Source organism: Geotrypetes seraphini, chromosome 14, assembly GCF_902459505.1.
Source record: "Geotrypetes seraphini chromosome 14, aGeoSer1.1, whole genome shotgun sequence".
Lineage (NCBI taxonomy): Eukaryota > Metazoa > Chordata > Amphibia > Gymnophiona > Dermophiidae > Geotrypetes > Geotrypetes seraphini.
This window is the reverse complement of record NC_047097.1, coordinates 94,334-121,566: the sequence shown is the minus strand read 5'-3', so window position 1 is coordinate 121,566 and position 27,233 is coordinate 94,334. Positions and strand designations below refer to the sequence as shown.

At 44.2% G+C, this 27,233-nt stretch overlaps 1 protein-coding gene across 1 annotated transcript in view; it reads left to right on the top strand.

Moving 5' to 3' along the window:
- The window catches only part of RNF20 (ring finger protein 20), a 170,989-nt gene that overhangs the window by 118,127 nt on the left and 25,629 nt on the right, over nucleotides 1-27,233 (top strand). Inside the window, exons 12-17 of the mRNA XM_033919511.1 lie at nucleotides 3,396-3,517; nucleotides 3,839-4,212; nucleotides 12,730-12,847; nucleotides 20,328-20,477; nucleotides 24,311-24,523; nucleotides 24,657-24,782. Of these exons, the coding sequence (XP_033775402.1) occupies nucleotides 3,396-3,517; nucleotides 3,839-4,212; nucleotides 12,730-12,847; nucleotides 20,328-20,477; nucleotides 24,311-24,523; nucleotides 24,657-24,782 (1,103 nt within the window). The remainder of the gene's footprint in view (nucleotides 1-3,395; nucleotides 3,518-3,838; nucleotides 4,213-12,729; nucleotides 12,848-20,327; nucleotides 20,478-24,310; nucleotides 24,524-24,656; nucleotides 24,783-27,233) is intronic.

The window sequence follows — 27,233 nt, the reverse complement described above, 5'->3', positions numbered from 1 at the left end:
AATTCATACATATTATGAGGTAAATGCAATAATACCCACCTATGAAGCTGCAGGAGTACACTTTGCATTTTTCCACATTAAACTTCATCTGTCATTTGTCTGCCCACTTCTCCAATTGATTTAAGTCGCTCTGGAGTTCTTTGCTGTCTTTCTGTGATTTGATTGCCCAGCATAGCTTTGTGTCGTGTGCGAACTTGATGATTTCACTGGATATTCCTTCTAGGTCATTTATGAAAATATTAAATAAGATGGGTCCAAGCACCGAGCCCTGGGGTACACCGCTAGTCATTTTTTCCCATTCTGAGAACTTCCCATTTATGCCCACTCTCTGTTTTCTGTTCTCCAGCCATTTGCCTATCCATCTTAGTGCATCTCCCCCTATTCCATGGCCTTGTAGTTTCCTGAGAAGTCTTACATGTGGAACCATGTTGAACGCTTTCTGAAGGTCCAAGTATACAATATCCACCGGTTCTCCACTATCAATTTGTCTGTTCACTGTCTCAAAAAATTGGAGTAGGTTCATCAAACATGATTTCCCTTTCCTGAATCTATGTTGACTGGCTCCCATCAGATAGCGTGTGTCTATCTTTGATCAACGCCTCAACCATCTTTCCAGGGACAGACGTGAGGCTCACAGGTCTATAGTTGCCTGGCACTCCTCTCGACCCTTTCTTAAATATCGGCATAACGTTCGCTATCTTCCAGTCGTCAGGTATTTGTCCTGTTTTGATTGATAGGTTGGCAAGTTTTTGCAATAGTTCTCTGATTTCAAATTTCAGTTCTTTTAGGACTCTTAGATGAATTCCGTCCGGTCCAGGAGATTTATCACTTTTAAGTTTATTGATCTGGTGGTAAATCTGGTCCAAGTCCACTTCTACTGTGGTGAGGCTGTCCTGTACGACTCCCTTGAACACTTTCACTGTGTCAGGTATTGTTGCAGTGTCTTCCTTTGTAAAGGAATTCAGTCTGTCCGCAATTTGTTTGTCATCCTTGAAACACCCTTTTCCTCCCAGGTCAACCAGCGGTCCCACCGCCTCCTGTGCGGGTTGTTTCCCTTTTATGTATCTAAAAAAGGGCTTAAAATTGTTGGCCTCTTGCGCTATTTTTTCCTCGTAGACCTTTTTGGCAACTCTCACCACCTTGTGACATTTTTTCTGATCATCTCTATGTTTGATCCAAGCTTCAGATGTTCTCGTGCATTTCTACGTCTTAAACGAGTCCTTCTTTTCATTTATGGCTTCCTTCACCTCTTTGGTAAGCCACTTTTGCCTTTGGTTTTCTTGAATGTAGGCTTGCCTGACCTTCTGACTCAGGGTCCCATTCCAATGTTCGATCCGGGTCCCGTTTGTCTTATGGCTTGGCTCTTGAGCGGGAATGTGTAGGTAAAAAAGGTTATTTAGATAAAGTGATCTCAACTCTGTTGGGATCCTGGAGACTTTCTACTTCTTGGGCTTTTGTGCTTGTGTGGCGTTTATTTGAGGAGTGGTGTGCTGGGCGTAGAGTGTTTTTTCTTTTTGCGCCTCTTTGCCTAACATCTTGGAGTTCTTGATGGATGGCCTGGACAGAGGCCTGGCCTCGTTTTCTCTCCTGGTTCAGCTTGCGGCCTTATCCGCTTTTTGTGGATTGCTGCAGGGTTGGTGCTTGACCTCTCTGCCAGTCATGGTTCACTTTTTGAGGGCGACCTCCAGTGCTGGCTTCGGTTCCATCTTGGGATCTCAATATGGTCCTGTCCATGCCTGTGCACCGTCTTTGTGAGCCCTTAGGTTCCTGCTCCTTGAAAGACCTTACTCTTAAATTGATCTTTTTGGTGGCTATTACTTCTGCGAGACGCATTTCTGAGCTGCAGGCTTTCTCTTGTAGGCCTCCCTTCCTGTAGTTTTCTAGGGAACCTGTTCCTTCTTTTCTGCCAAATGTGGTTTTGCCTTTTCATGTCAATTGGTCCATAGTCCTCCTGGTGTTGGGAAGTCGGGAGGGCTCTTTGGAGCAGAAGCAGTTGCGCAAGTTGGATGTCTGTCGGGTCCTTCGCTTTTATGTTCAGCGGACCCAGGAGTTCCAGAGATCAGATCATCTTTTTGTCCTCTACGCAGGTCCTCTTAAGGGGGATGGCGCTTCCAAGGCTACCATTGCATGCTGGTTTAAGGAGACTATCGCTTCCACGTATCTCCTTCAGAAAAAGTCTGTTCCGGATTTTCTAAAGGCTCATTCCACTCGGGGTCAGGCAGCTTCTTGGGCTGAGTCTTCTCTTGTGACTTCAGTGGATATCTGTAAAGCTGCGGTTTGGTCGTCTCTGCATTCCTTTGTTCGCCATTACCATGTGGATGTTCAGGCGCTTCGGGATGCTGTGGTCGGTGAGCGTGTTCTGATGTCGGCCCTTCGGGGGTCTCACCCGTGATGGGTACTACTTTGGTATGTCCCATCAGTGAAGCCTGTATCAGTCTAGAGAGGTTGAGAAGGAAGAAGAAATTAGGTTCTTACCTGCTAGTTTTCTTTCTTTTAGACTCTCCAGACCGGTACAGGACTCCACCCTGTCTGTTGTCGTTTGTTCTTGCAGGTTTTTCGCATGAAGATTTTGCTTTTTCTGCAGGTTCTAGTATTTTTCTAGGACCGGGGAGATCAAAGAACAGAGGCTGTGGCTCGGCTGGTGTAGCTGGCGAGCTGTGGAGACATTTTGCTGCAGGGACCTGTTCTATGCATTTTCCATTAGCATTCCTGTATATTAGTTGCTACTCCTGTTTGGAGTGTTACTGTTTATGTTTAGCTTTTATTAGTTCTGCTTGGCTATTCAGCAGATTGTTAGATAGAGGGAGGGACAGCTATTAAGTACTATAACCAAAAGCTTGGTCTCAGTCTCCACCTGCTGGTCATGATGAGCTATTACCCATCAGTGAAGTCTGTACTGGTCTGGAAAGTCTAAAAGAAAGAAAATTAGCAGGTAAGAACCTAATTAGGTAAGAACCTAATTTCTCCTTTCTGTCCAGGGCTGCTAGGTTTAGACACACTGGGGTCCAGCACAGTAGACCCAACTGTCACCAGCCACCTCAAAGCTATGCCTCAAAAATAAGCTTTGCCAAGATACGCTTTGTGGTGCCTTACCTTTCTCTCTCTGCCCAAAACTGGTCTTTTTTCTATCTCTGTGATTACTGTGTCCAGCTGTGTCTTCTGTGATCAGGGAGATGCAGGCAATGCATTAACATAGCAAGTAGGGTATTCTTTTACTCCTCCTTATGGAGCTTTAGAAGCATGTTGCGATTTGGGACATGCTGCCTCTGCTCATTATGTATGTATATGTGTGTTTATTTATTAACCACCATTATAAAGAGATTTTCCCAAGGTGGTGGACAGCATTATGCCAGTGCTGTATGGTATAAAAAGCTCATATTATATTTATTTTGCAGGTCCTATCAATCGAGAGATGCGTCACCTTATCAGCAGCCTCCAAAATCACAACCATCAGCTAAAGGGAGAAGTTCTGAGATACAAGCGGAAGCTGAGGGAAGCACAGGGAGACCTCTGCAAGGTGCCGTGGGCAGGTGGGGTATGGGAGGACCTTTGGGAGGCCCTGTTGGAATGGAGGGAAGGTATTTATAGGCAGTGCCACAGCAAGGAGTGGAAAAACTTTAATAATGTGGCAACCAAGACAAGGCAGGAAGGTAGTGTAGAGGATAGGGTGCCAGAGAGAAGTGCAGGGCGGAGGGGGGAGCAGATGATTAGGACTTAGATGTAAACTAAAGTTTGTTCTTTCCTTCCTTCTATCTTTTTTGCCTTTCTTACCTTACTTTGTTCTCCTCTCACTCACAGTATGGGATAGTTGTTAATAACTGCCTCAAATCCCTCTCAGGTCCGATCTCGAAGTGGCAGCTTACTCTTGCAGACTCAGTCAAGCACTGAAGATGTAAAAGAGGAGCTGTCAGAGGTCAAGCAAGAGGCTGAAGAACCGCCCTCTGCACCAACACCAGGATCAGCACCAAAATCTGGAGCAGAGGAGCCTGTTGAAACCAAGGTGAAGCGAGAGGAAGAGGACCGAGAGCGTGAGAAGAGGGAGAAAGAGAGGGAGAGGGAAAAGGAGAAAGAGCGGGAGAAACAGAAGGAGAAGCAGAGAGAGTTTGAGAAGGAGAGAGAGTCCTCATCATCTTCATCCAAAGAGAAAGGGAAGCATGAGGACGGGAAGAAAAAAGAAAGCGAGCTCATCAAACAGCTAAAGGCTGATCTCAAGTAAGGAGTGTTGTCAGGCCAAAAGGACCTCTTCCTATCACTGTCTGCTTCCTTGCTTTTGTCTTCTGCTTTTGATATGTTTTCTCTCTCTCTCTCTCTCTCTCTTTTTTGCTTTAGCTTGTCCTCTCTTACTTATGTCTCTCCATCTGTGGCTTCATTTTTAGCATGTTCCAAGCAATCTAAAGTGTTTATGGTTTTGCTCTGTCCATCTGTTTATGGACAAAATAATATATACAGTCATGAGAAAAAATTGGGACACCCCATGAAATATTCAGTTCTTTCTTAAGAAATGTGCACATGTCGATGTCAAATCTTTTTTTTATTTATCTCTGTGGAGAAGAAAGTGATCTAATTGCAGGTACACAATAAAATTTTTCCTTGATTTACTCATGAAACATAAGATATCCACAAAATGTATATTCTAACTGAGGAATAAATTAGGACACCCCCACATATCCTCCCATTTAAAGTGGCTCAAATCACACATAGGTGTATCACATCAGGTGCTCATTGTTACTCAGCATTTTGATGGAGATTTGCCCTACTTAAACCTCAGACATTTAGTTTGGTGTGCTCATGACTGCTGCGGTGAAAGTGAACACCATGGTGAGACCAAAAGAGCTGTCTGAGGCCTTCAGAGAGAAGATTATAACAACTTATAAGTCTGGTAAGGGATTTAAAAAGATCTCGAAAGAATTTGACATTAGTCATTCCATGGTCCCGAAAATAGTGTACAAGTGGAGGATTTCCCAAACAACTGCCAACATGCCCAGGTCTGGCCATCCAAGCAAATTGACCCTCAGAGCAGTCTGCAAGATGCTAAAAGAAGTCTCCAAAAACCCTAAAATGTCATCAAGGGACCTACAGCAGGCCCCTGCTACTGTTGATGTGAAAGTGCAAGCCTCTACAATCAGAAAGAGACTGCACAAATTTAACTTGCATGGGAGGTGTGCAAGGAGGAAACCTTTGCTCTCTAAGAGAAACATCAAGGCCAGACTGAAGTTTGCCTGAGAGAACATAGACAAACACCAGGACTTCTGGAATAGTGTTCTATGGACAGATGAGTCTAAAATTGAATTATTTGGACACCAGAAAGAGGACATGTTTGGCTTACACCAAATACAGCATTCCATGAACCTCATACCAACTGTGAAGCATGGCGGTGTCAGTGTCATAGTTTGGGGATGCTTTGCTGCAGCAGGACCTGGCCAGCTCACCATCATAGAATCCACCATGAATTCTACCGTGTATCAGAGGGTGCTTGAGGAACATGCGAAAGAAAATTAAAGCTGAACTGGACTCTGCAACAGGACAATGACCCCAAAATACCAGTAAATCCACCATTGACTGGCTGAGAACTAATGGAGAGTACTGAAGTGGCCAAATCAAAGCCCTGATCTTAATCCCATTGAGATGCAGTGGGGTGATTTGAAATGGGCTATACATGCAAAAAAAACCCTCAAACATCTCACAGCTGAAAGAATTCTGCATTGAGGAATGGGCCAAACTTTCCTCAGACCGATGGCAGAGACTGGTAGATGGCTACAAGAAGCTTCTCACTGCAGTTATTTAGGGTGAAGGGTGTCCTAATTTATTCCTCAGTTAGAATACACATTTTTGTGGATATCTTTTGTTTCATGAATACATCAAGGAAAATTTTTGTTGTTTACCTGCAATTACATCACTTTCTTTTCCAGAAATAAAACAAAAAAGATTTGACATCAATATGTGAACATATCTTAAGAAAAAAACTGCTTCTGCCCTTAGGGTCTCAGGGATTTTTTTTCCCTCTGCATCCACTCTGTTTCAGCCCCCCTCTTAGCAAGTTTCGTCCCCATCTCCTCTCAACCAAGCGGCCGAGGGTCTCTTGGGACGACAATTTTTTTCTATGGGGAGCAGTTTTCTCTTCATGAGGACCTGGACTCTTTGGGAGACCTCCAGGATCCTATTGGGGGATGGATTCTGCTAACTGTGGTTTTTCAATTCTGTCAGCTAGTGAGGATGCATTGGTAGTGCGCATCTTTCAGTGGGAAAAGCTCCAGGAGCTTTTTCTTCAGGTCTTCTTGGTGTTGTGTTTCGAGGAAGACACGAAGGAATCCCCTGCTTGTGGTGGACCCTCTGCTTCGGGGGATCTGCTCAGCATCCCGCTCTTTTCCTATGCATCAGGATATTGTGCTTACACAAAGGAAAGCACCAGAGGCGCCCTTTCATTTTGCATGCTTTATGGCTTGTCTGTATCCCATCCTAGAAGGGGATAAGGGATACTTTAAAGTTGGCGGTGGTCTCAGCCATCGCGAAGCAGCATATGGTGCCCATTCAGGGCAGCTCAGCCTTGAAGGACTCTGAGGAGCATAGGTTAGAGTCCCCTCCTTAATCAGAATTTTGATGTCACTCCCCTTGTGTTCCAGGCGGCGATGTGTGGAGGTCTGGTAGCTCAGGCTTGTTTTCGGTGTCCTTGACCGTGAGTCTGATGACTGGTCCTTGGAACAATAAGTAGCCAAAATTGAGATGGGTGCTTCTTATCCCTCTGATGACATTTATGGCATGTTGCGGGCATTGGCCAACTCCATGGCTCTCAGGGTGGCCACTCGTTGTACCTTGTGGCTCCAGGATTGGTCGGTGGATGTTTTTTGTTTGATTAAGATTTTTTGTTTGATGAGGATTTGGGCAAGTTGATTCAGAACTTAACAAACTCTAAGGTGCCCTATACGCAGGAAATGATGACAGGATTGACGGTCAGCCTAGAAGAGGTATGCAGGCAGATTGATGGGCTTAAAAACAATAAATTCTCGGGACTGGGTGGCATCTATCCAAGGGTAATCAAGGAACTGAAAGGGGCTATAGCTGAACTGCTTCAACTAATAGCCAATCTGTCGATCAAATCGGGAAGGATTCCGGAAGACTGGAAAGTGGCGAATGTCACGCCGATCTTCAAGAAAGGTTCAAGGGGAGATCCTGGAAGCTACAGACCGGTGAGTCAGACCTTGGTACCGGGAAAGATGGTAGAGGCGCTGATAAAGGACCACATCATTGATCACCTTGATGGACACAATATGATGAGTACCAGCCAGCACGTTATCAGCAAGGGAAGATCTTGCTTGACAAACTTGCTGCACTTCTTCGAGGGAGTAAACAGGCAGATAGACAAGGGCGAGCAGGTCGACATTGTATATCTAGATTTTCAGAAGGCGTTTGACAAGGTCTCGCATGAACGACTACTTTGAAAAATTGCGAGCCTTGGAATCAAGGGTGAAATACTCATGTGGATTAAAAACTGGTTGGCGGATAGGAAACAGAGAGTGGGGGTAAATGGACAATACTCGGACTGGAAAAGTGTCATGAGTGGAGTGCCATAGGGTTCGGTGCTTGGACCCGTGCTCTTCAACATATTTATAAATGACCTGGAAATTGGTACGATGAGCGAAGTGATTAAATTTGCGAACGATACAAAGTTATTCAGAGTGATGAAGACTCAGAAGGCTTGGGAAGACCTGCATCGTGACATAAACATGCTTGAGAAATGGGCCACAACATGGCAAATGAGGTTTAACGTGGATAAGTGTAAGGTGATGCATGTCGGTAAGAAAAATCTTATACACGAAGACAAGATATCTGGTGCGGTACTTGGAGAGACCCCCCAGGAAAGAAACCTGGGAGTACTGGTTGACAAGTCGATGAAGCTGTCCACGCAATGCGCGGTGGCTGCGAAAAGGGCAAACACAATGTTAGGAATGATTAAGAAGGGGATCACAAGCAGATCGGAGAAGGTTATCATGCCGCTGTACTGGGCCATGGTATGCCCCCACCTGGAATACTGTGTCCAGCACTGGTCACGGTGCATGAAGAAGGACACGGTACTACTCGAAAGGGTCCAGAGAAGAGCGACTAAAATGGTTAAGGGGCTGGAGGAGTTGCCGTACAGTGAGAGATTAGAGAAACTTGAGTCCCTTGAAAAGAGGAGGCTGAGAGGGGATATGATCAAAACATTCAAGATAATGAAGGGAATAGACTTAGTAGATAGAGACAGGTTGTTCACCCTCTCCAAGGAAAAGAGAACGAGAGGGCACTCTCTAAATTTAAAAGGGGATAGATTCCGTACAAACGTAATGAAGTTCTTCTTCACCCAGAGAGTGATGAAAAACTGGAACGCTTTTCCGGATGCTGCTATAGGGGAAAACACCCTCCAGGGATTCAAGATAAAGTTAGACAAGTTCCTGTTGAACCAGAACGTACGCAAGTAAAGCTGGTCTCAGTTAGGGCACTGGTCTTTGACCTAAGGGCTGCCGCGTGAGTGGACTGCTGGGCATGATGGACCACTGGTTTCAAGTTTAATAAAATCTTTGATTAACATTTTAAAAAAATTACAGTCTTTGGGGAACAATACAGTATGTTAACAATTTTACATCCAAACGGACTAAAAGACATACTTAACAAACAGTAAACACAAGGAAAGCGGAGAATGAAATACAAATTCCTTAAAGAAAAGTAAGACAATCAGGGTAAAAAACGAAAGGCAGGGAGAACAAAAAACACAATAAAATAAAAATTTTTAACCACCTAGCAGCGTCAATTCTTATGTTCTTATATTGTGTCTTAATGAAGACCGTGCCCGCCCGCCCGCCTGTATTGAGTGGCATTGCTCAAGGGCGTTTGCGTGATTTCCTAGTCGACAGGCTGCTTCTTTTCCTGCCTTTGGGTCTCCCCGGGGCCATTTCTTTCAGCGCATGCAGTCCTTTCAGTGGGGGGGACGTGATTCCTCCGCCGCTTCCCCCGCCATACATCCTACCCAATGACTTCTTGGTTCCGGTGGGCGCTCAGTTGCAAGACTTTTACCAGGGGTGGGCCGAGATCACAATGGATCAGTGGGTCCTAGAGGTGATTTGGGACAGTTATGCTGTCAAGTTTTCATGCACCTTTGAGGAGTGTGTGGCGCAGTGGTTTGATCTACATTCTCAGCACCCTGGGGTTGTGGGTTCAAACCCTGCGCTGCTCCTTGTGACTGGGCAAGTCACTCAGTTCTCCATAGCCCCAGGTATGTTAGATTGTGAGCCCACCGGGACAGATAGGGAAAATGCATGAGTACCTGATTGTAAAAAAAATGCTTAGATAACCTTGAAAAGCAGTATTTAAAATTCTAATAAACTTGAAACTTGAATCAGTTTCTCGCTTCTCCTTGTCAGGCTGCATAGAAGAAGAGGACCTTTTGCCAGATGCTTCAAAGATTGCTAGATCTCAAAGCAGTAGTGCCCGTGTCTCTGCAGGAGTGTGGCACCTGCCGATATTCGATTTACTTCGTAGTGCCCAAGAAAGAGGGGACTTTTCGGCCCATCTTGGATCTGAAGGGGGTCAACAGGGCTTTGCGAGTTCTGTCTTTTCGCATGAAGACCCTGAGATCTGTCATTCTGGCGGTTCAGCCAGGGTAATTTCTGACCTCGTGCGATCTGACGAAGGCCTACTTGCATGTTCCGATTCCTTCACTTTGCGATCGCGGGACGGCACTGTCAGTTTTGTATGCTTTTGGTCTGGACACGGCTCCTCGGACATTCACCAAGATTATTGTGGTCATGGCGGCGGCCTTGTGCAAGGAGGGCATTCTGGTTCACAACTGGTTAATCCAAGCAGAGTCTTTTCAGGAGAGTTCCCGAGTTACAGCTCGGGTTGTGGAGTTTCTGCAGTCACTGGGATGGGTAGTAAAAGGCATCTTGGTCGATCAGTGTTCTGGAGACCAGAGCCATTCGGCTGGCATTGGTAGCGTTCCAGACGTTGTTGACGGGCAATTCTGTTCAGGTTCTCTCAGACAATGCCACGGTGGTGGCTTATGTCAATCATTAGGGGGGAACCAGGAGCCGTTTGGTGGCGCAGGAGGCTCATCTTCAGGATATTTCAGCTTCCCACATAGCAGGAGTGGAGAATGTCCAGGCGGACTTCCTCACTCGTCATGTGCTAGATCCTGGAGAGTTGTGTCTCAGTCCCACTACCTTTGAGTTTATTGTGCAGTCTTGGGGGCCACCAGTCATGGACCTAATGGCCACGAATGTCAACACCAAAGTGCCATGATTCTTCAGTAGGCGCAGGGGTGTTCAGGCCAAGGGGCTGGATGCTCTGGTACAGCCTTGGCAGATGGCAGACCTCCTGTATGTGTGTCTTCCGTAGCTGATGGTGGGCAGTCCTACTTCGCATTGCTCGGCACCCCGACCGAGTGATCTTGGTGACCCCGGACTGGCCCAGGCGCCCATGGTACCCGGATCTGATTCGTCTTCTCATGGCAGATCCTGGCACTCCAGCCGAGTGATCCTGGTGACTCTGGACTGGTCCAGGCGCCCGTGGTACCCGGATCTGGTTCGTCTTCTCATGGAAGATCCTGTTACGCTGCCCCTCTTGCCTGTCCTTCTGACTCGGGGCCCCATTCCAATGTTCGATCCGGGTCCCTTTTATATTAAGGCTTGGCTCTTGAGAGGGAAAGCCTAGGTAAGAAAGGTTATTCAGATAAAGTGATCTCCACTCTCTTGGGGTCCCGGAGGCTTTCCACTTTTCAGGCTTATGGAAAAATTATGTTCTTACCTGTTAATTTTCTTTCCTTTAGATGCAGCAGATGAATCCAGAGACCAGTGGGATAGCACACGTCTACCAGCAGGTGGAGATAGAGAAACTGATTAACAGGTGGTCTTATTGGCTGGCACACTATCTGTGTCTTCAGTATGCTCTATCTCCCAGCAGGTGATGGTCGCTATTCAACTAGCTCCTGGATTCTGGCTGTGACTAGACAATTAATTTTCTTCTGTTGAGAATTTTTCTCTTCAGTAAGACAGGGGTATCCGGCTGAACGGTGCCGGTTTTGGGAGTTACACCTGGGCCCTCCCAAGTCCCTGCTCCACCCTCCCCTCTGGTGGATTGAGGGGTATTGATGATTCTCTCACTTTTTTTCTTCTTTCCCATTTAAAAAAAAAAAGAGAGAACAAGTTGCTGTAGCTGGACTGTACAGTTTACAGTTTACAATTACCAGTGTTAACAACTTTCCTGTCACCTTTGATGAGAGGAATTTTACTTTTACCTTATTTGTTATTTCTCCTGGTTTAGGCAGTTTTACTGTCACTGGGGGTGAGAGTACCACCTTGTCACACTGTTTCTTCACCTTTATATCTTCAGACACTATCACCCCAAGGTTCCTCTCCCCATCCATGCATATCAGCTTCTCACCTCCCAGCACATGCGGCTCCTTCCGATTTCTAATCCCCAAATACATTACTCTGCACTTCTTGCATTGAATTTTAGTTGCCAGATATTTGTCTCCCTTTTTTACATTCCTAGCCATTTGCTGTTCTGCTTGCGCTTTCGCCAGACGTATCTCTCTCTTGGCTTCTTTCAGTTTCACCCGGTAGTCCTTTCTGTATTCTTCAGTATTTTTATATTTAACAAACGCCAGCTCTTTTGCCTTTATTTTCTCCACAACAAGTTTAGAGAACCATTCCGGTTTCCTTTTTCTCTTGTTTTTATTTATTTTCCTCACATAAAGGTCAGTAGCCATTTTTATTGCTCCTTTCAGCTTAGACCACTGTTTTTCCACTTCCCTTATGTCCTCCCATCCTAACAGCTCTTTCTTCAGGTACACTACCATTTTACTAAAGTTCGTTCATTTGAAATCTAGGACTTTGAGTTTTGTGTGGCCACCCTCCACTTTAGCTGTTATATCAAATCAAACCAAACCGTGGGCACCACCCACTCGAACATTAGAGATACTCTCCCCACTTGTGAGGATCAGATCTAGTATTGCTTTTTTCCTCGTGGGTTCCGTCACCATTTTTCTGAGGAGAGCCTCTTGAAAGGCATCCATTATCTCCCTACTTCTTTCCGATTCCGCAGACGGAACATTCCAGTCCGCATCCGGCAGATTGAAGTCACCCAACAGCAGCACCTCTTTCTTTCCAAACTTTTGGATATCCCCAATCAGTAACATGGCAGAGAAAATTCCCCGGTGTAGAAAGCTGCCAGGCCTGTTTAAAGTGCTGCCAGCCCGACGCTACTCTGGAGGGGGAGGTATGTAGGGCTCACGGTTGGCGGGGTTCAGATAGGAGGGAAGGATGGAGGGTCAGCGGAGGTTCAGCTGAGTGGTGGGGGCGGCGGAAGGGGGTGCTCAAGGGTTCTGCTGCACAGGGAGGGAGGGAGGGATAGAAAGATGCTGCAGAGGGAAGGCACAGGGGGATGGGTGAGAGGGGAGGAAAGATGCTGCACATGTGGGGGAGAGAAGAATTGGGGTGAAGGAAAGGAAGGGAGAGATAATCATATACATGAAAAAAATAAGCCCTACCCTGAAAATAAGACCTAGTATGTTTTTTGGGCCCAAAATTAATATAAGATGCTGTCTTATTTTCGTGGAAACAGAGTATATATATATTTTTTTAATTAAAACTGGTGATGTAGTTCTTTTTTGCTTTTTTTCCTTCAGTCTCTTTCTGATAATTACTAGTTAGGTTTGGCAGAGTGCGTTTTTAAAGGATCTGTGTTTATCCTTGTTTGCAGGAAGGCACAGGAGAGCCAGAAGGAGATGAAGCTTCTTTTAGACATGTACCGTTCGGCTCCTAAGGAGCAGAGAGACAAAGTGCAGCTCATGGCTGCAGAGAAGAAAGCCAAAGCTGAAGTAAGCAAAGAACCTCTTTTTCTCTCTCTCCTTTCTGCTGTATTCTGAGTACATATGAACTAATGAATGCTCCTGTTCTGAGAGAATTAAGCCCTTTCCAAACATTTTGGCCAGGTACTAGTGACCTGGATTGGCCACTGTGAGAACAGGCTACTGGGCTTAACCCAGTAAGGCTATTATGTTCTTATTTTTTCTATCATTGCTTTATCTTTCTCTTTTGACATTATATATCACTGGTCGCGTGCTTTGTTGTAGGAAACAGTTTTTCATAAGTCTACCTTCTTTCTCATGTTCACTTCAGCATTGACTCCATGGTGTTTGGTAGGAACAGAGGGATCGATGTAGAAATGCTCACAGTAGAGCTGCATGCAGATTTCTTTTTTTAAAAAAATCTTTATTGCATCAAAGATATATGAAGGAGGGGAAGGAAAGATGGGAGAGAAAAGAGAAAAAGGAATAATAGAATCATGAAAAGAAAAGGGGATAGGAGAGAGTGAGACAAGGAAGCAAAGACCCCTGGAGACCAAAGAGAGGAAAAGAGGAGAAGAGAAGTAATGAAGGAAAGAGGGAGTAGGTACGATATATTAAGAATGCTAGTAATAAGGCTTTAAAGAGAGTCCAGATAATCAGTAAAACTGGTCCATTTAGAATGGACTTTTGCGGTTAGAGGCATAGTAGCAGAGATCAATATCTCTCGTTTGTGCTGTAACAGGATGGATTTATACAAAAATGGACATTCAGGGAATCAAACGATTTCCAATTAGATAATATAAGTCGTAGAGCGACAATAATAAGTGTATTAAATAAAGCATGCTGAGAAGTTGGTAAATTGATCAAAGGTACCTCAGATTTAAAGATAATTATTGCGGGGGAGAAATGTATATTGATGAAGATTTTCTGAATAATAGATCAAATATCTGTCTAGAAGTTTTGCAGACAAGGACATTCTATAAGCATATGCAATAAGGTGCCTGGAAGTGACTTACAATTCCAACAGTTGTTGGAAGGTAGAAGGCCTGAAATATGTAGTTTTTGGGGCGTTCAATTAGCTTTGTGATGAAGGAAGAACATAGATTGCATTGAATTGGCTGAGGAGATGGTTCGGATGGTTTTAGACCAAAAATTTCCCATTTTCGATCAGAAAGTCTGCAGTTTAGGTCTAGTTCCCATGATTTTTGTAGGGGGGTGTGAATCTCAGATCGGGAAGTAAGAAGAAGTTTGTATATGTAAAACGCGACATGACCTGCACTTAAGAGTATCAGATTCCAGGTCATTAATGAATATATTGAACAGCAGCGGTCCCAGCACTGACCCCTGTGGGACACCACTCGTGACCCCTTTCCAGTTAGAGTAGTGTCCCTTTACTCCTACCCTCTGCTTCCTGTCCACCAGCCAATTTTTGATCCTTCTGTGCATGTCCCTTCCACCCTGTGGCTCCACAGCTTCTTTAGTAGGCGCTCGTGAGGTATCTTGTCGAAGGCTTTTTGGAAATCCAGATATACGATGTCTATGGGGTCACCTTTGTCCAGTTGTTCGCTTATCCCCTCAAAGAAATGCAGTAGGTTCATTTGGCATGATCTTTCTTTACAGAAACCATGCTGGCTTGTTCTCATCAGATTATTTTTTTCTATATGCTCATTGATACTTTCCTTGATCAATGATTCGGCCATCTTCCCCGGAACTGAGGTTAAGCTCACCGGTCTGTAGTTTCCTGGGTCGCCTCTCGATCCTTTTTTGAAGATAGGTGTAACATTTACTATCCTCTAGTCCTCTGGGATTACCCCTGTTCTCAAGGATAGATTACAAATCTGCCGCAGTAACTCCGCTGTTTCGTCTCTGAGCTCTTTCAGTATTCTCGGGTGGATTCCGTCTGGGCCTGGAGATTTGTCAGTTTTTCATCTATCTATGTATTTGAGTACGTCTTCGAGGCTTACTTCCATGCATGATAATTTTCCCTCTTGATCTCCCTTGAAGATTTTTTCCGGTTACGGCACATTATTTATTTAAAGACGCTTTTACTTCTGATTGACCTAAAAACACTTTTTAATATTGGCCTAAACCTTATTGTTTTATTTTTTTTTTAAACTACTTACTTAAAGATTCTCTTTAATTTTAAAGTGTCTATTTGCTTTAGAGACAGCCTTAGCTTGTGTTTTGATAAAGTTAAACCTAGCCTTTTGTTTTCCCTTTTTTTCTATCCCAACATTGTAACTTTATGCTATTCCCTACCCCTCATGTATGTTTTAGATGAAATGTAAGGTGTAATTTGTCAATATTTGTTATATTTTAGCCTCTTGAATACTTGTATGTTGAAAATGTACATCGCCTAGAAATTTTGTAATAGGCGATTCATCAAATATCTAATAAAACTTAAACTTAAAACTTAAATTGGATGTGTCTTCTCTTGTAAAGACCGACGAGAAGAACATGTTTAGTCTGTCAGCCACCTCTTTTTCCTTCTTCACCACTCCCTTCTTGTCTCCCTCATCCAGAGGTCCCACTTCCTCCCTCGCCGGCTGCTTTCCTTTCACATATCGGAAGAATGGTTTAGAATTTCTTGCTTCCTTGGCTAGTCTCTCTTTGTATTCTTTCTTTGCTTTTCTGACCACTCGGTGACATTCTTTTTGTTGCTTCTTGTGCTCTTTCCAATTTTCATCAGTTTTGTCCTTCTTCCACTTCCGAAATGATTTTTTCATGTCTCCTGTCACTTTCTTTACTTCATTGGTTATCCATGCCAGGTTTTTTATATGATTCTTTTTGCATCCTTTCCTAAATCTGGGTATATACAGGTTTTGCACTTCGTTTACCATGTCTTTGAATAAGGACCAGGCTTGCTCCACAGTCTGTGCTTTCTTAGTGCTGTTTCTGAGTTTCTTCCTCACCATTTGTCTCATGGCATCATAGTTCTTTTTCTTGAAGTTAAACGTTGTTGCATTGGTTCTCTTCCCCTTTGGTAATCCTATTTCCACTTTGAACCGGATCACGTTGTGGTCACTGGCTCCTAATGGTCCCACTAATTCCACTCCCTTTGCGGGTCCTTTCAGCCCGTTGAGGATTAGATCCAGAATCGCTGACCCTCTCGTTGGTTCCTTGACAAGTTGTTCCATGAAGCAGTCCCGTACAGCCTCCAGGAACTCCGTTTCATTTGTACATTTTGAATTTCCAAGACTCCAGTCTATCCTGGGATAGTTGAAATCTCCCATAACTGTGGTGTTAGCGTTCTTGCATTCCCGCCTCAACTCGGCTTCCATTTCTGTATCATTTGCTTCAGTTTGCCCAGGTGGACAGTAGTACAGCCCCATCTTTATCTCGGATCCATTTCTATCTGGTATTTTAACCCATAGTGATTCCATTTGGTCATTTGTCGCTGCTGTGTCCACTCTGGTCAAGTGAATGGTGTCCTTTATGATATGTCCTGTCTCATCGGTAGAGCTTGTACCCTGGCAGAACTATGTCCCATTTATTTTCCTTGTTCCACCATGTTTCCGTGATCCCTATGATGTCTAGGCTCTCATTTTTGGCCATGACTTCTAATTTCCCCATTTTGTTCTTTAGGCACCTTGCATTAGTGTCCATGCAGTTCAAGTCCTGGTATTTTCTCTTCCTTGCTATTTTTCCTTGCATTTCATTGTTCTTTCTGTCCCCTTCCTGACCTGCCGACTCCTGATTTTTGTCTCTTTTGTCTTCCCCTTGTGGTATGTTCCTATTGTCCTCCTCTTGTTCCTTCCCTTCATCCAGTTCCATTTTGACTTCCCTTATAGTCTGTTCCTCCTGACCTCCTCTCGCATCAACTGTCTTCCTTGTTTTTTCAGCTCCTGTTATTTGCCATTTGTGTCTTCCCTTCGTTTTTCCCACTCAGTATCTTCTCGGGATACTGTCTTCTGAATCGCCGATACCAGGTCAACTGTCGGCTTTCCCCTTCTACTTAGTTTAAGGCTTGCTCTATTACTCTTCTGACGTTACTTGCTAGTTGTCTAGTTCCCACCGTGCTCAGGTGTAGTCCATCTTTCTTGAAGAGCTTGTTGTTGCCACAGAATGTTTTCCAGTTCCTCACAAAGAGAAATCCCTCTTTCTCAAACCATCTCCTCATCCATGCATTTATTGATTGTAGTTCCGTCTGCCTCTTTGGTTCTGCCCTCGGTACTGGCAGGATCTCTGAGAAGGCTATCCTCTCTCATCTTCAGTTTCCTTCCTAAGATCTTGAACTGTTCAGTCAGTGCATTCTTGCTGTAGCCTTTCCTGGTGACATCGTTCGTCCCGACATGGACTATCACTGCTGTCTCTTCCGTCTCTACTCCCTCCAGGATTATTTCAATTTTGTTGACGATGTCCTTTGTTCTTGCTCCTGGGAGACAGGTCCCTAGCCGATCCTCTCTCCCTCCTGCTATGTGACTGTGTACTTGCCTTAGGATTGAGTCTCCCACCAGGATTGCGGATTTCCCCCTTTTCAGCCTCCGCTGCGGTCGCAGGTCCGTGTCCTTGGTGCGCTTCGTTTCTTCTCCCTCTAGGCACTGATAGAATCTTGCCTCTTCTTTCTACGAGATTCCTCCATAGGTACCTTCTACCTTGGTGTCAGATGGTTCTTGTCCTCTATTCTGTGTGTCTTCCTTGTTCCTGCGCAGCTCGTGTTCTTGTTCTTCCACTCTCCTGTAGGCATCCTCGATGAACTTCTTGAGCTCCCTGACTTGCTCCTCGATGTGCCTCTCTCGCATATGGTCTTCAGCTGTCTGGAAGGGGTCTTCTAAGACGTAGAGTCCCTCCAGCTCCTGGATCCTGTGTTTCAGACGATTGACTTCACTGTTCAAGCTCTCCAGTTCCTGACATCGTCTGCACACATACGACTGCCTCCCCGAGGGGAGGTAGTCATACATGTAGCAGTCCGTGCAGTACACTGGGAAACTCATCCTCTGGGTTCCTTCAGCTTCCATTCTTGTCTGCCTTCTAGGAGTCCTGGTACTCTTTGCTTGTGTGCTCACTCCTGTGCTTGGCTCTTCCTTACTTTCTTTGTCTTTCGCTTCCCTTTGTTTGTGCGTGTGTGTTGTCTGCCTCTTGCTTTCCTTCTATGCCTGCCTTTTCTGTTTGCTAGTGTATTTGTGTGTGTTCTCTCTTGAGTCTCCCTTTTCTTGTCCTGCTGTGCCTGTTGCTGCCTTTTTATTTGTGTGCGCGTATGCTACCTCCTGAGACTGCCCCTTCCTTATCTTCTGTCCCTGTTGTTTTTCTTCTGCGCCTTTCTTACCTGTCGCTTCCCTTTGTTCGTGTGTGGGTGTGGACCCCCCTGGGCCTACTTGTTCCTTATCTTCTGTGTCTGCTGCCCCTTTGCTTGTATCTGTATGCTAGGTCCTTAAAGTTTTTATGCTGACTTTTTAATACACTATTTTTAATAAAGTCCATTTCAGTAACATCGTCTCTCCACAGTGTTTATTTGGTTTACCTTGAATTGTATGTCACCTTGAACCTATTTAGGCATAGAGTAGATTAGATTAGATTTTGAAGAGCAGACCATAACATAAATTGTTTAAGTTCCCGGGGAGGTTCTTTTGTTGATGGATTTGTTCCGGTATGGTTGCTTGGTTTTGTGACTGACCTGCAAGGGTCCCGGACTTTCGCTCTAAGGTAACATAGTAACATAACATAGTAGATGACGGCAGATAAAGACCCGAATGGTCCATCCAGTCTGCCCAACCTGATTCAATTTAAATTTTTTCTTCTTAGCTATTTCTGGGCAAGAATCCAAAGCTCTACCCGGTACTGTGCTTGGGTTCCAACTGCCAAAATCTCCGTTAAAACCTCTAAACCCTCCCAGCCAATGAAGCCCTCTCCAGCCCATCCTCCCTCAAACGACCATATACAGACACAGACCGTGCAAGTCTGCCCAGTACTGGCCTTAGTTCAATATTTAATATTATGTTCAATATTTAATATTATTTTCAGATTCTAGATCCTCTGTGTTTATCGCACGCTTCCTTGAACTCAGTCAACATTTTCCTCTCCACCACATTTCTCAGGAGCGCATTCCAGGCATCCACCACCCTCTCCGTAAAGTAGAACTTCCTAACATTGCTCTTGAATCTACCACCCCTCAACCTCAAATTATGTCCTCTGGTTTTACCCTTCTCCTTTCTCTGGAAAAGATTTTGTTCTACGTTAATACCCTTCAAGTATTTGAACGTCTGAATCATATCTCCCCTGTCCCTCCTTTCCTCTAGGGTATACATATTCAGGGCTTCCAGTCTCTCCTCATACATCTTCTGGCGCAAGCCTCCTATCATTTTTGTTGCCCTTCTCTGGACCGCTTCAAGTCTTCTTACGTCCTTTGCCAGATGCGGTCTCCAAAACTGAACACAATACTCCAAGTGGGGCCTCACCAATGACCTGTACAGGGGCATCAACACCTTCTTTCTTCTACTGAGCACATGCTCAGAAAAGTGTTTGGATTTCTGCAACTCTACGATTGCAGGAAGGGATTGAACACCTAGAGTATGGAATTCTACTGGGACTAACAGAAAACAGATTATTGAAGGTAAAAACCTATAGCCTTCCAATAGCCTCATTAGTATTCATTTTAATGCATTGTGCAGCCATATGTTTTGTGCAAATTAATAGATGTATCTGATGAAGTGGCATAAAATGTTAGTAGTGATGGTGTGTGGCGTTGACGTGCTTCTTATTGCATTGCCTATGATCTGTCTTTTATTGATTGATTGATTTACTTTTGTAGCCCGTCCTCCCCAGGAGCCCAGAACGGGTTACAATGAGACATTCACAAAGTTTTGAGGGATACGAATAAGGAACATTCACATTACTTTTCCCTAGGGTAAGAACATAACATAAGAACATAAGTAGTGCCTCTGCTGGGTCAGACCAGAGGTCCATCGTGCCCAGCAGTCCGCTCACGCGTTGGCCCATCAAGTTTTCAAGTTTCAAGTTTTATTAGGATTTTATATACCGCCTATCAAGGTTATCTAAGCGGTTTTTACAATCAGGCCTCAAGCATTTTCCCTCTCTGTCCCTATAAAGGACCTGTATAGTAATCCTCTATCTATACCCTTCTATCCCCTTTTCCTTCAGGAAATTATCTAATCCTTTCACATTACACTGGCCTAGGACTAAGGGTACATTCATACTTTACTAGAGACAAAGGTGAGGGATAAATATATTGGTGGCACAACGTGTTGTACTCAGATGCCATCCTATTAAATTAGAGGTTTTGGGGTTAGAGTAAGTCTCCCCCTATTTGAGACGGAGATTGAGTTGACAGCAGTATGCTTTCCCCTGAGCTGGAGATGTGGGGCTAGTGAGACCTTGAGCTGTTGGGAAGGTACCCATAGCCTGCTCAGTAGAGTTCAGTTCGGAAGCAGTATGGTTTTTTGTGCTGCTTTCCAGTTTTGCTTGCTTACTGTTAAAGCCTGGTTGCTAGGGTCTGAAGGTGGTTATGCATTTCTTTTACTTCACTTCCTCTTGTCTCTTTTCATCCTTTCAGCTGGAAGAACTGCGACAGCGACTAAAGGAATTAGAGGAAAAAGAGAAGAAGGAAAGCAAGAAAATGGCAGATGAAGATGCGCTGCGCAAGATCCGTGTGGTGGAAGAGCAGATTGAATACTTGCAGAAGAAACTGGCCATGGCTAAGCAGGTGAAAGAGCTAGCTCTCTTGGGGGGAACTTGTTCAGTTAATAGCTTGGGTCAGGCAGGCTAACCTCTTCACCTCAGATTTTCGTGTTGGGGCTGTGGGGGAAGAAAAAAGAGACTCGAATGAGCAAAGTAGCTGCATTGAAAGCGTAGGGATGCATCTGTTGCCTGTAGAGGATGCCTGTAGGGATCTGTTGCCTGTAGGGATGCATCTGTTGACTGTAGAGAAATGGGGCAAAGAAATTGAAACGTGAAGGAAGAATCGGGATGATTGTGTTAAATGGGTTATAGATCTCTGAGATTAAGCCCTTAGCCCTGGATTCTGTATAATTGGAGTAATGAGCCAATTAACGCCAGTTTGTGGCAACAGTTTGGATTTGCACCCTCATGTATTTTAGAAGGATGCACTTTTAGCATGCAACTGAAAAAGGGCCATGGGTAGTTCAGGGGCGTTCACTGTTATAGAATTCAGGGGATCTGTGCCTAGAATTTAAAAATGAGGATTTACACTACACTAGGTTTCAGTTGTATAAATCCTTGGGTCCTGGCGCTATGGGCTTTTCTATAAATGGCGTCCAACTCAGAGTCTAAACACCAATTGTAAAGAAAGTTTGGTCAAATTCTTTACTTTTAGACAAAAAAGTCACTACTCTATGAACTGTCACTGTACACAACAACTTAATCAAAACGAGCCTCAGACACACTGAATATAGAATTACAAGTCAGGTCCTTTTAGCCATATAAAACCAAAAAAGCCAAGTACGTAGTAGTGAGTCGGTTCAGGAACTGTCTCAGCTCCAGTTGCACACACTCCGGTCTCTCAACAGCAAGTCCAGAAAAAGCTATAGCTCTTACAGGAGCAAACTTCAGTTGTAGCCCAAAGGAAACCCAGCACAATGTTTGTAGATTTCCCAGAGAGTACTTACAGCCAATGGAAAAGAAAGAAAACAAAGCCGAGACCTGGAGGACCCACTTCCCTTTTTTTGGTTTTAGACCCTTTTTTGTTTAACTTTGTGGCACACTGCTGTGTGACTGTACAGTCGGGTGGGGTTCAGGTTTTTCTCGGACTATGTCTGAGTTTTTCACTGAATTTCCCACCTAAGAGGAGCCGATGATTAAGGACATGTTGCCTTATTGGCTAAAAGGACCTGACTTGTAATTCTATATTCAGTCAGTGTGTCTGAGGCTCGTTCACCGAGTAGTGCTCGGTGTGGTTTTTTTTTTTGTTCATCATCTGAATTTGGGCACCATTTACCAAATCTAGTCCTTAGTGTCCAGGAAATCTTTCAGAAAAGAATTGTCATGAGTAATTCTCTTATTTAATTGCTTTAGACTTTAGGAAGCAAACTAAGGGCTAGATTTTATAAATGGGCCGTCATCTGCCTAATGGTGCTGTTTCTAGCATTGCGTCTACCTTTCATGTGAATCGCATCTACGGAGGAGTTTTATGACACCTAACACCACTTCCATCGTTAACCACGCTAAAGTAGCTTTAGATGTCATCAAGTGTCTCCATAGATGTGATGAAAGTGCCTACATTTTTTAAAATGATATTTTAATTGTTTTTTAATGTCTTTTAAAATGCAATAGGTGAGTCATTCTAGACATGTGGGTTATCTCCTAATGGCCATGTGTAATGTGCAAAAGGAATCCACTCCAAATTTTGTCTGTCACTCTCTTCTACTGCACTGGGAGCTCTAGCACCACCTGCAGTTTTTAAGTACATAAGAATAGCCCCGCTGGGTCAGACCTATGATCCATCAATCCCAGTAGCCCATTCACACAGTGTCCAATCCAGGTCACTGTACCGGGCCAAAACCCAAGGTGTAGCAATATTCCATGCTACCGATACAGGGCAAGCAGTGGCTTCCCCCCATGTCTTCCTCAATAACAGACTATGGACTTTTCCTCCAGGAACTTGTCCAAACCTTTCTTAAAAACAGCTACACTATCCGCTCTTACCACAACCTCTGGTAACTATTTCCTCCTCTTGGTTTTAAAAGTATTTCCCTGTAACTTCATCGGATGCCCCCTAGTCTTTGTAATTTTTGACGGAGCGGAAAATCGATCCACTTGTACCCATTCTACTCCACACAGGATTTTGTAGACTTCAATCATATCTCCCCTCAGCCGTCTCTTTTCCAAGCTGAAGAGCCCTAACCATTTGTCTTTCCTCATACGAGAGGAGTTCCATCCCCTTTACCATCTTGGTCGCTCTTCCTTGAACCTTTTCTAGCACCACTATATCTTTCTTGAGATAAGGAGACCAGAATTGAATGCAATAACCCAGATGAGGTCGCACCATGGACTGATACAGGGGCAGTATAACATTCTTAGTCTTGTTAACCATCCCTTTTTTTAATAATTCCTAGCATCCTATTTGCTTTTTTGGCTGCCGCCGCATATTGGTAGTTGTCAATAGTCCTCTTCTCAGAGGCATGATCCTGGCAGCTAGGGAGTTCCTTATGTGAGAATATTCAGCCTGCTTGTATTTATTATTTATTTAAAAATTTATACCCCTGGAACATCGATGAGATCAAAGAGCCAAATTTCAGCAAATAATAATAAACTTTTATTAATAATGACAGGAGTTGCCATTTAGCATATTACCAGAAATTGGAAAGATTATACAAGACTCAATTACACATTTTGGTGGAATTCCGTATGTCATATATATAAAATGGAAAGAATTATTGCTTTACAGAAAGGAAATTATATTAATTTTAAAAAGATTTGGGGGCCATTGATTGCATATTCGCATGATTAGACACCTTTCTACATAAAGAATATTATTAATGTGGGATGGGGGGGTATAATATGTGTGAGTTTATTGAATTCATTACTATTGCTGGGTGGGATGGGAGGGGGGAGGGGGTATTTCTGTACTTAAGGCAATATTAGATAAGATTTTCAAGTGATTTGTATGAATATTTGATATACTATTGTATACTTGTTGAATGAATTGAAAACGAATAAAGAATTGGAAAACAAAATTTATACCCCTCCTAAAGATCTAGGCATAGATCAGATAAAAGCATAGTTACTTATCTGTAGCAGGTGTTATCTGAGGACAGCAGGCAGATTTTCTCACAACCCTCCCACCTCCCCTGATTGACTTCTTAGCTAGCTTTCTTACTGAACTGAGCTGACATCGGATGGAATGGCACCAGCATGTCCGCAATACTGGCAGTCTTGAAGATTTAAAGTGACAGTACACTTTTTGAATGTCAATGCTATGTTCCATGGATGATGTCTCCCACATGTGAGAGTATCTGCCTGCTGCCATCGGACAACACCTGTTGCAGGTAAATAACTATGTTTTATAGGCGTGAGAGAAGGAAGGCCAAGGGCTACACAGTTTGTTCTGGGGAAAAGATGCTTCCACAGGAGTTATTTTGGTGTGGCATTGCTCCTGATATAAAGTATATCTATTTGAAAAAAGCAAAGTGTATTTAGAAAAGTATTTAAACTGTGCATTGCTACTGCAAAAATCTGTCTCTATTTGGACAAGACAATGCAGGTTTGGAAGCAGTAGAATTGAAGTTAAGGTTGATATGAGTGGGCCAGTTAAAATGGATGGAGAAAAGGAAGCTAAACGGTTTAAGGCTTAAGAGGCGAATTGCTGGTTGTAAGAATTTTGTTTTCACATAAAACTATGTTGTCTTAGTGTTGGCTACAGTTTGCGAGGCCCAGCAAATAAGCCCAAGCAGTCCTGTCTCCATGACCACTGGGTGGCACCAGGGCTGGGGTGGCATCACACAAGCCTCCCTGCTTCAGCCAAAGGTCTGAGCAAATACATCACATCTGCTCATTTTTTCATGCTCTTTGATCTCCCAGGAGGAGGAGGCACTGCTTTCTGAGATGGATGTCACAGGCCAGGCCTTTGAGGACATGCAGGAACAGAACATTCGACTCATGCAACAGCTGCGGGAGAAGGATGATGCCAACTTCAAACTGATGTCTGAGCGTATCAAATCCAACCAGATCCACAAACTACTGAAAGAAGAGAAGGAAGAGTTGGCCGAGCAGGTCCTGACCCTCAAAACCCAGGTAAACATAGGCTCAAGATAATTGGGCAACAACATGGCAGTAGTAGTAGTAACCATTTGGAAAAGATTTTTTTAAAACCCATATTTTATACCTTTTTCATGTTTTGTTCTCTGCTCTTTTCCTGATTCTGTAGGTGGACGCACAGCTGCAGGTGGTGAGAAAATTGGAGGAGAAGGAGCATCTGCTGCAGAATAATATCAGCACTGGCGAGAAGGAGCTGGCCCTACGCACACAGGCCCTGGAAATGAACAAGCGTAAGGTGAGTGCTCAGTACCACTGATCCCTTCTCCCTTGAACGGGATCACCATCATCACACTGTGCCCACGTCAACTTTCATAGAAGCTCTTATTATCTCTGCACTGATTTACCAGGGACTCTGGGAATTCTGTAGATCATAAAACTCCATGGGTAGAAATCGAGAAAACGAGTTAAATCCAAGAAGGGAGGCGTAACATAATGGTTAGAGCAGCGGGCTGAGAAGGTTCGTATCCCATTGACTCTTGTAATCTTGGGCATTTAACTTAACTCTCCATTGCTTCAGGTACAGATTTAGATAGTAAGCCTTCTAAGGATAAGAAAATAAGTGGAGGGCCATTTTCAATAAGACATCGAAGTCTGAGTTTGGATGTTTTGAGAAAGACATTCAGAAATCCAGTAAAGAAACTAAATGAAACCTTAGGCTTATATACCGCATCTAAGGATAGGGATAATATAGAGGGAGGCGAAGATCACAGTTTTGAAAAAACCCAAGTTTTCAGAATAATTGGAGAGAGCAACTGGACAGAAAAATTATTCCAGAACTCAGTAATTTTGAAAGGAAGAGACTTCCCTAATTTTCCAGTATAGATGACGCCTTTCAGCGTAGGAAAAGATAATTGAAGTTTTTCAGTAGATCTGCTAATCTCAGATCTTGTAGAATTTCAAAATAGAGATGGGTTGTGTCCTCTTGGCCATTTGCCATCTGCAGAAGGAATCTGTTTTGGACTTTTTTCTCTGTGCTTCTGCTATACTTCACTGGGCTCCTTAGGTCCACCTACAGTTTTTCCCTTTTGCATGCGTGCCAGCAGGAGTGTGTTTGTTCTGCTCTCTCCCTTTTATTATTTTATTTGGTGGTTTTATTGGTCCCTTTTTTCAGGGTTTCTTGTGCTTGAACCGATTATTCAGCTCTGCCTGCATTGAGATCACACAGACTTCGGTCTGCAGCTGACAGGTCTTTAGTATCTCTCCAGACCGGTTCAGTTCACTGATGGGTAATAGCTCACCATGACTAGCAGGTGGAGACTGAGACAAAACTATAGCTGTAATAATAATGGCTGTGTTTCCCTCTAGTCTAACCAGTCTGTTCTCAGTTTCAGCAGGTGTGGTAAGCTGTGCCAGCCTTCCCTGAAAATGGTTAGTGTAGGCTTGTTGGAAGTTGTTTAGTGACCTTCTTGTCCCTGTTTGAGATTAAGGGGACCCTTTTGGGGATCCATCTGACCTCGGGGGTGAAACACTCAACGGGTCATGAATTTTCCCTTCCCCCATTTCCTCCACCTCCCCAAAATTTTTCTCGAAGTGCCTCAGTTGTAAGCCTTGCCACCGATACTGGCAAGGCATATAGCTTAGAGAGCCAGTGGAGTCTGTTCTGACAGGAAAAAAAAAAATCCTGAGGCAGTGCCGGTCTTAAAGGAGCTTTTAGTTCATTGTTATTGCTTTTTATTGCTAACTGGCACTTTTCCCTTAGCTAGGTCACATATTGCACAATGAGCACGTTTAGAGTGAAAAAGTGCTAATTGTGCTCCAGACGCGAGGTCAATGCGGCCGACCTGTGCTTGCAGTGTACTGGTCGCCGCAAAGGGGAATCCTCATCAGCTTCAGGTGCCGGTGTCCAGGGATTCCCTTCTCGAATGCCACAAAAAGATTCCCCCAGCCGCTGATGGTCAGGAAAATAAGGTTTCCCTTGCTGCCGTTTTCATTCCGGACTCTACTCTTCGGCTAGCATTTGAGACCACAATTGGATTATATATCTAGTTCCTGAGGAAGAGGGGTGGTTCCCCCTCGAAACGGAGCCCCGTTGGACGGGTTTACTTGTTGCTGGTCTTTTTGCCCTCCGGACCATCGGAGAAGTTAAGTTTGTGTCTGAGCCAGCCCGGATGAGTCTGGACGCTCCTCGACCCCGGAAGGGGGATAGAGATAGCTGAACCAATTCACTGCTTAGTGATTTTTTCATTTATTATTTCACTTCACTTTTAGCACGTTTGTGCATTAGTAAATTTAGGTGGGAAACCCAGGGATGTTTCACAAGTAATACCCTCTTTGGGTTTTGATTGTGGCAGCTGGTGCTCTAGGGACTTGTTCCCATAGCAAGCTGTGAGACTGAGGGTTTTCCACTCACACCTATAATTATTAATTTGAGGCTAGTCTTTTGGTTCAGCTGCCTCTACCCTTCTTCCCGTTCCTGGGTCAGGGGAGACTTTTTGTTTCCGGGTCCTCTGCTTTGGCAGTGAGTCCCTTTGGACTGCCAGGGTATTTTTCCTCTGATTTTGTTTTTGCCTTGTGCAAGGCTTATCTTCAAGCGTCCGGGGGTCCTGCTCTGCCCCGGAGATCTCGGGAGTGGGGGAGTTCCCTCTGCATCCACTCCAGTTCAACCCCCCTCAGCACTGGTTTCGTCCCTGTCTCCTCCTCTCGTCTAAGCATCCGAGGGTCTCTTGGGACGATGATTTTTTTCTAT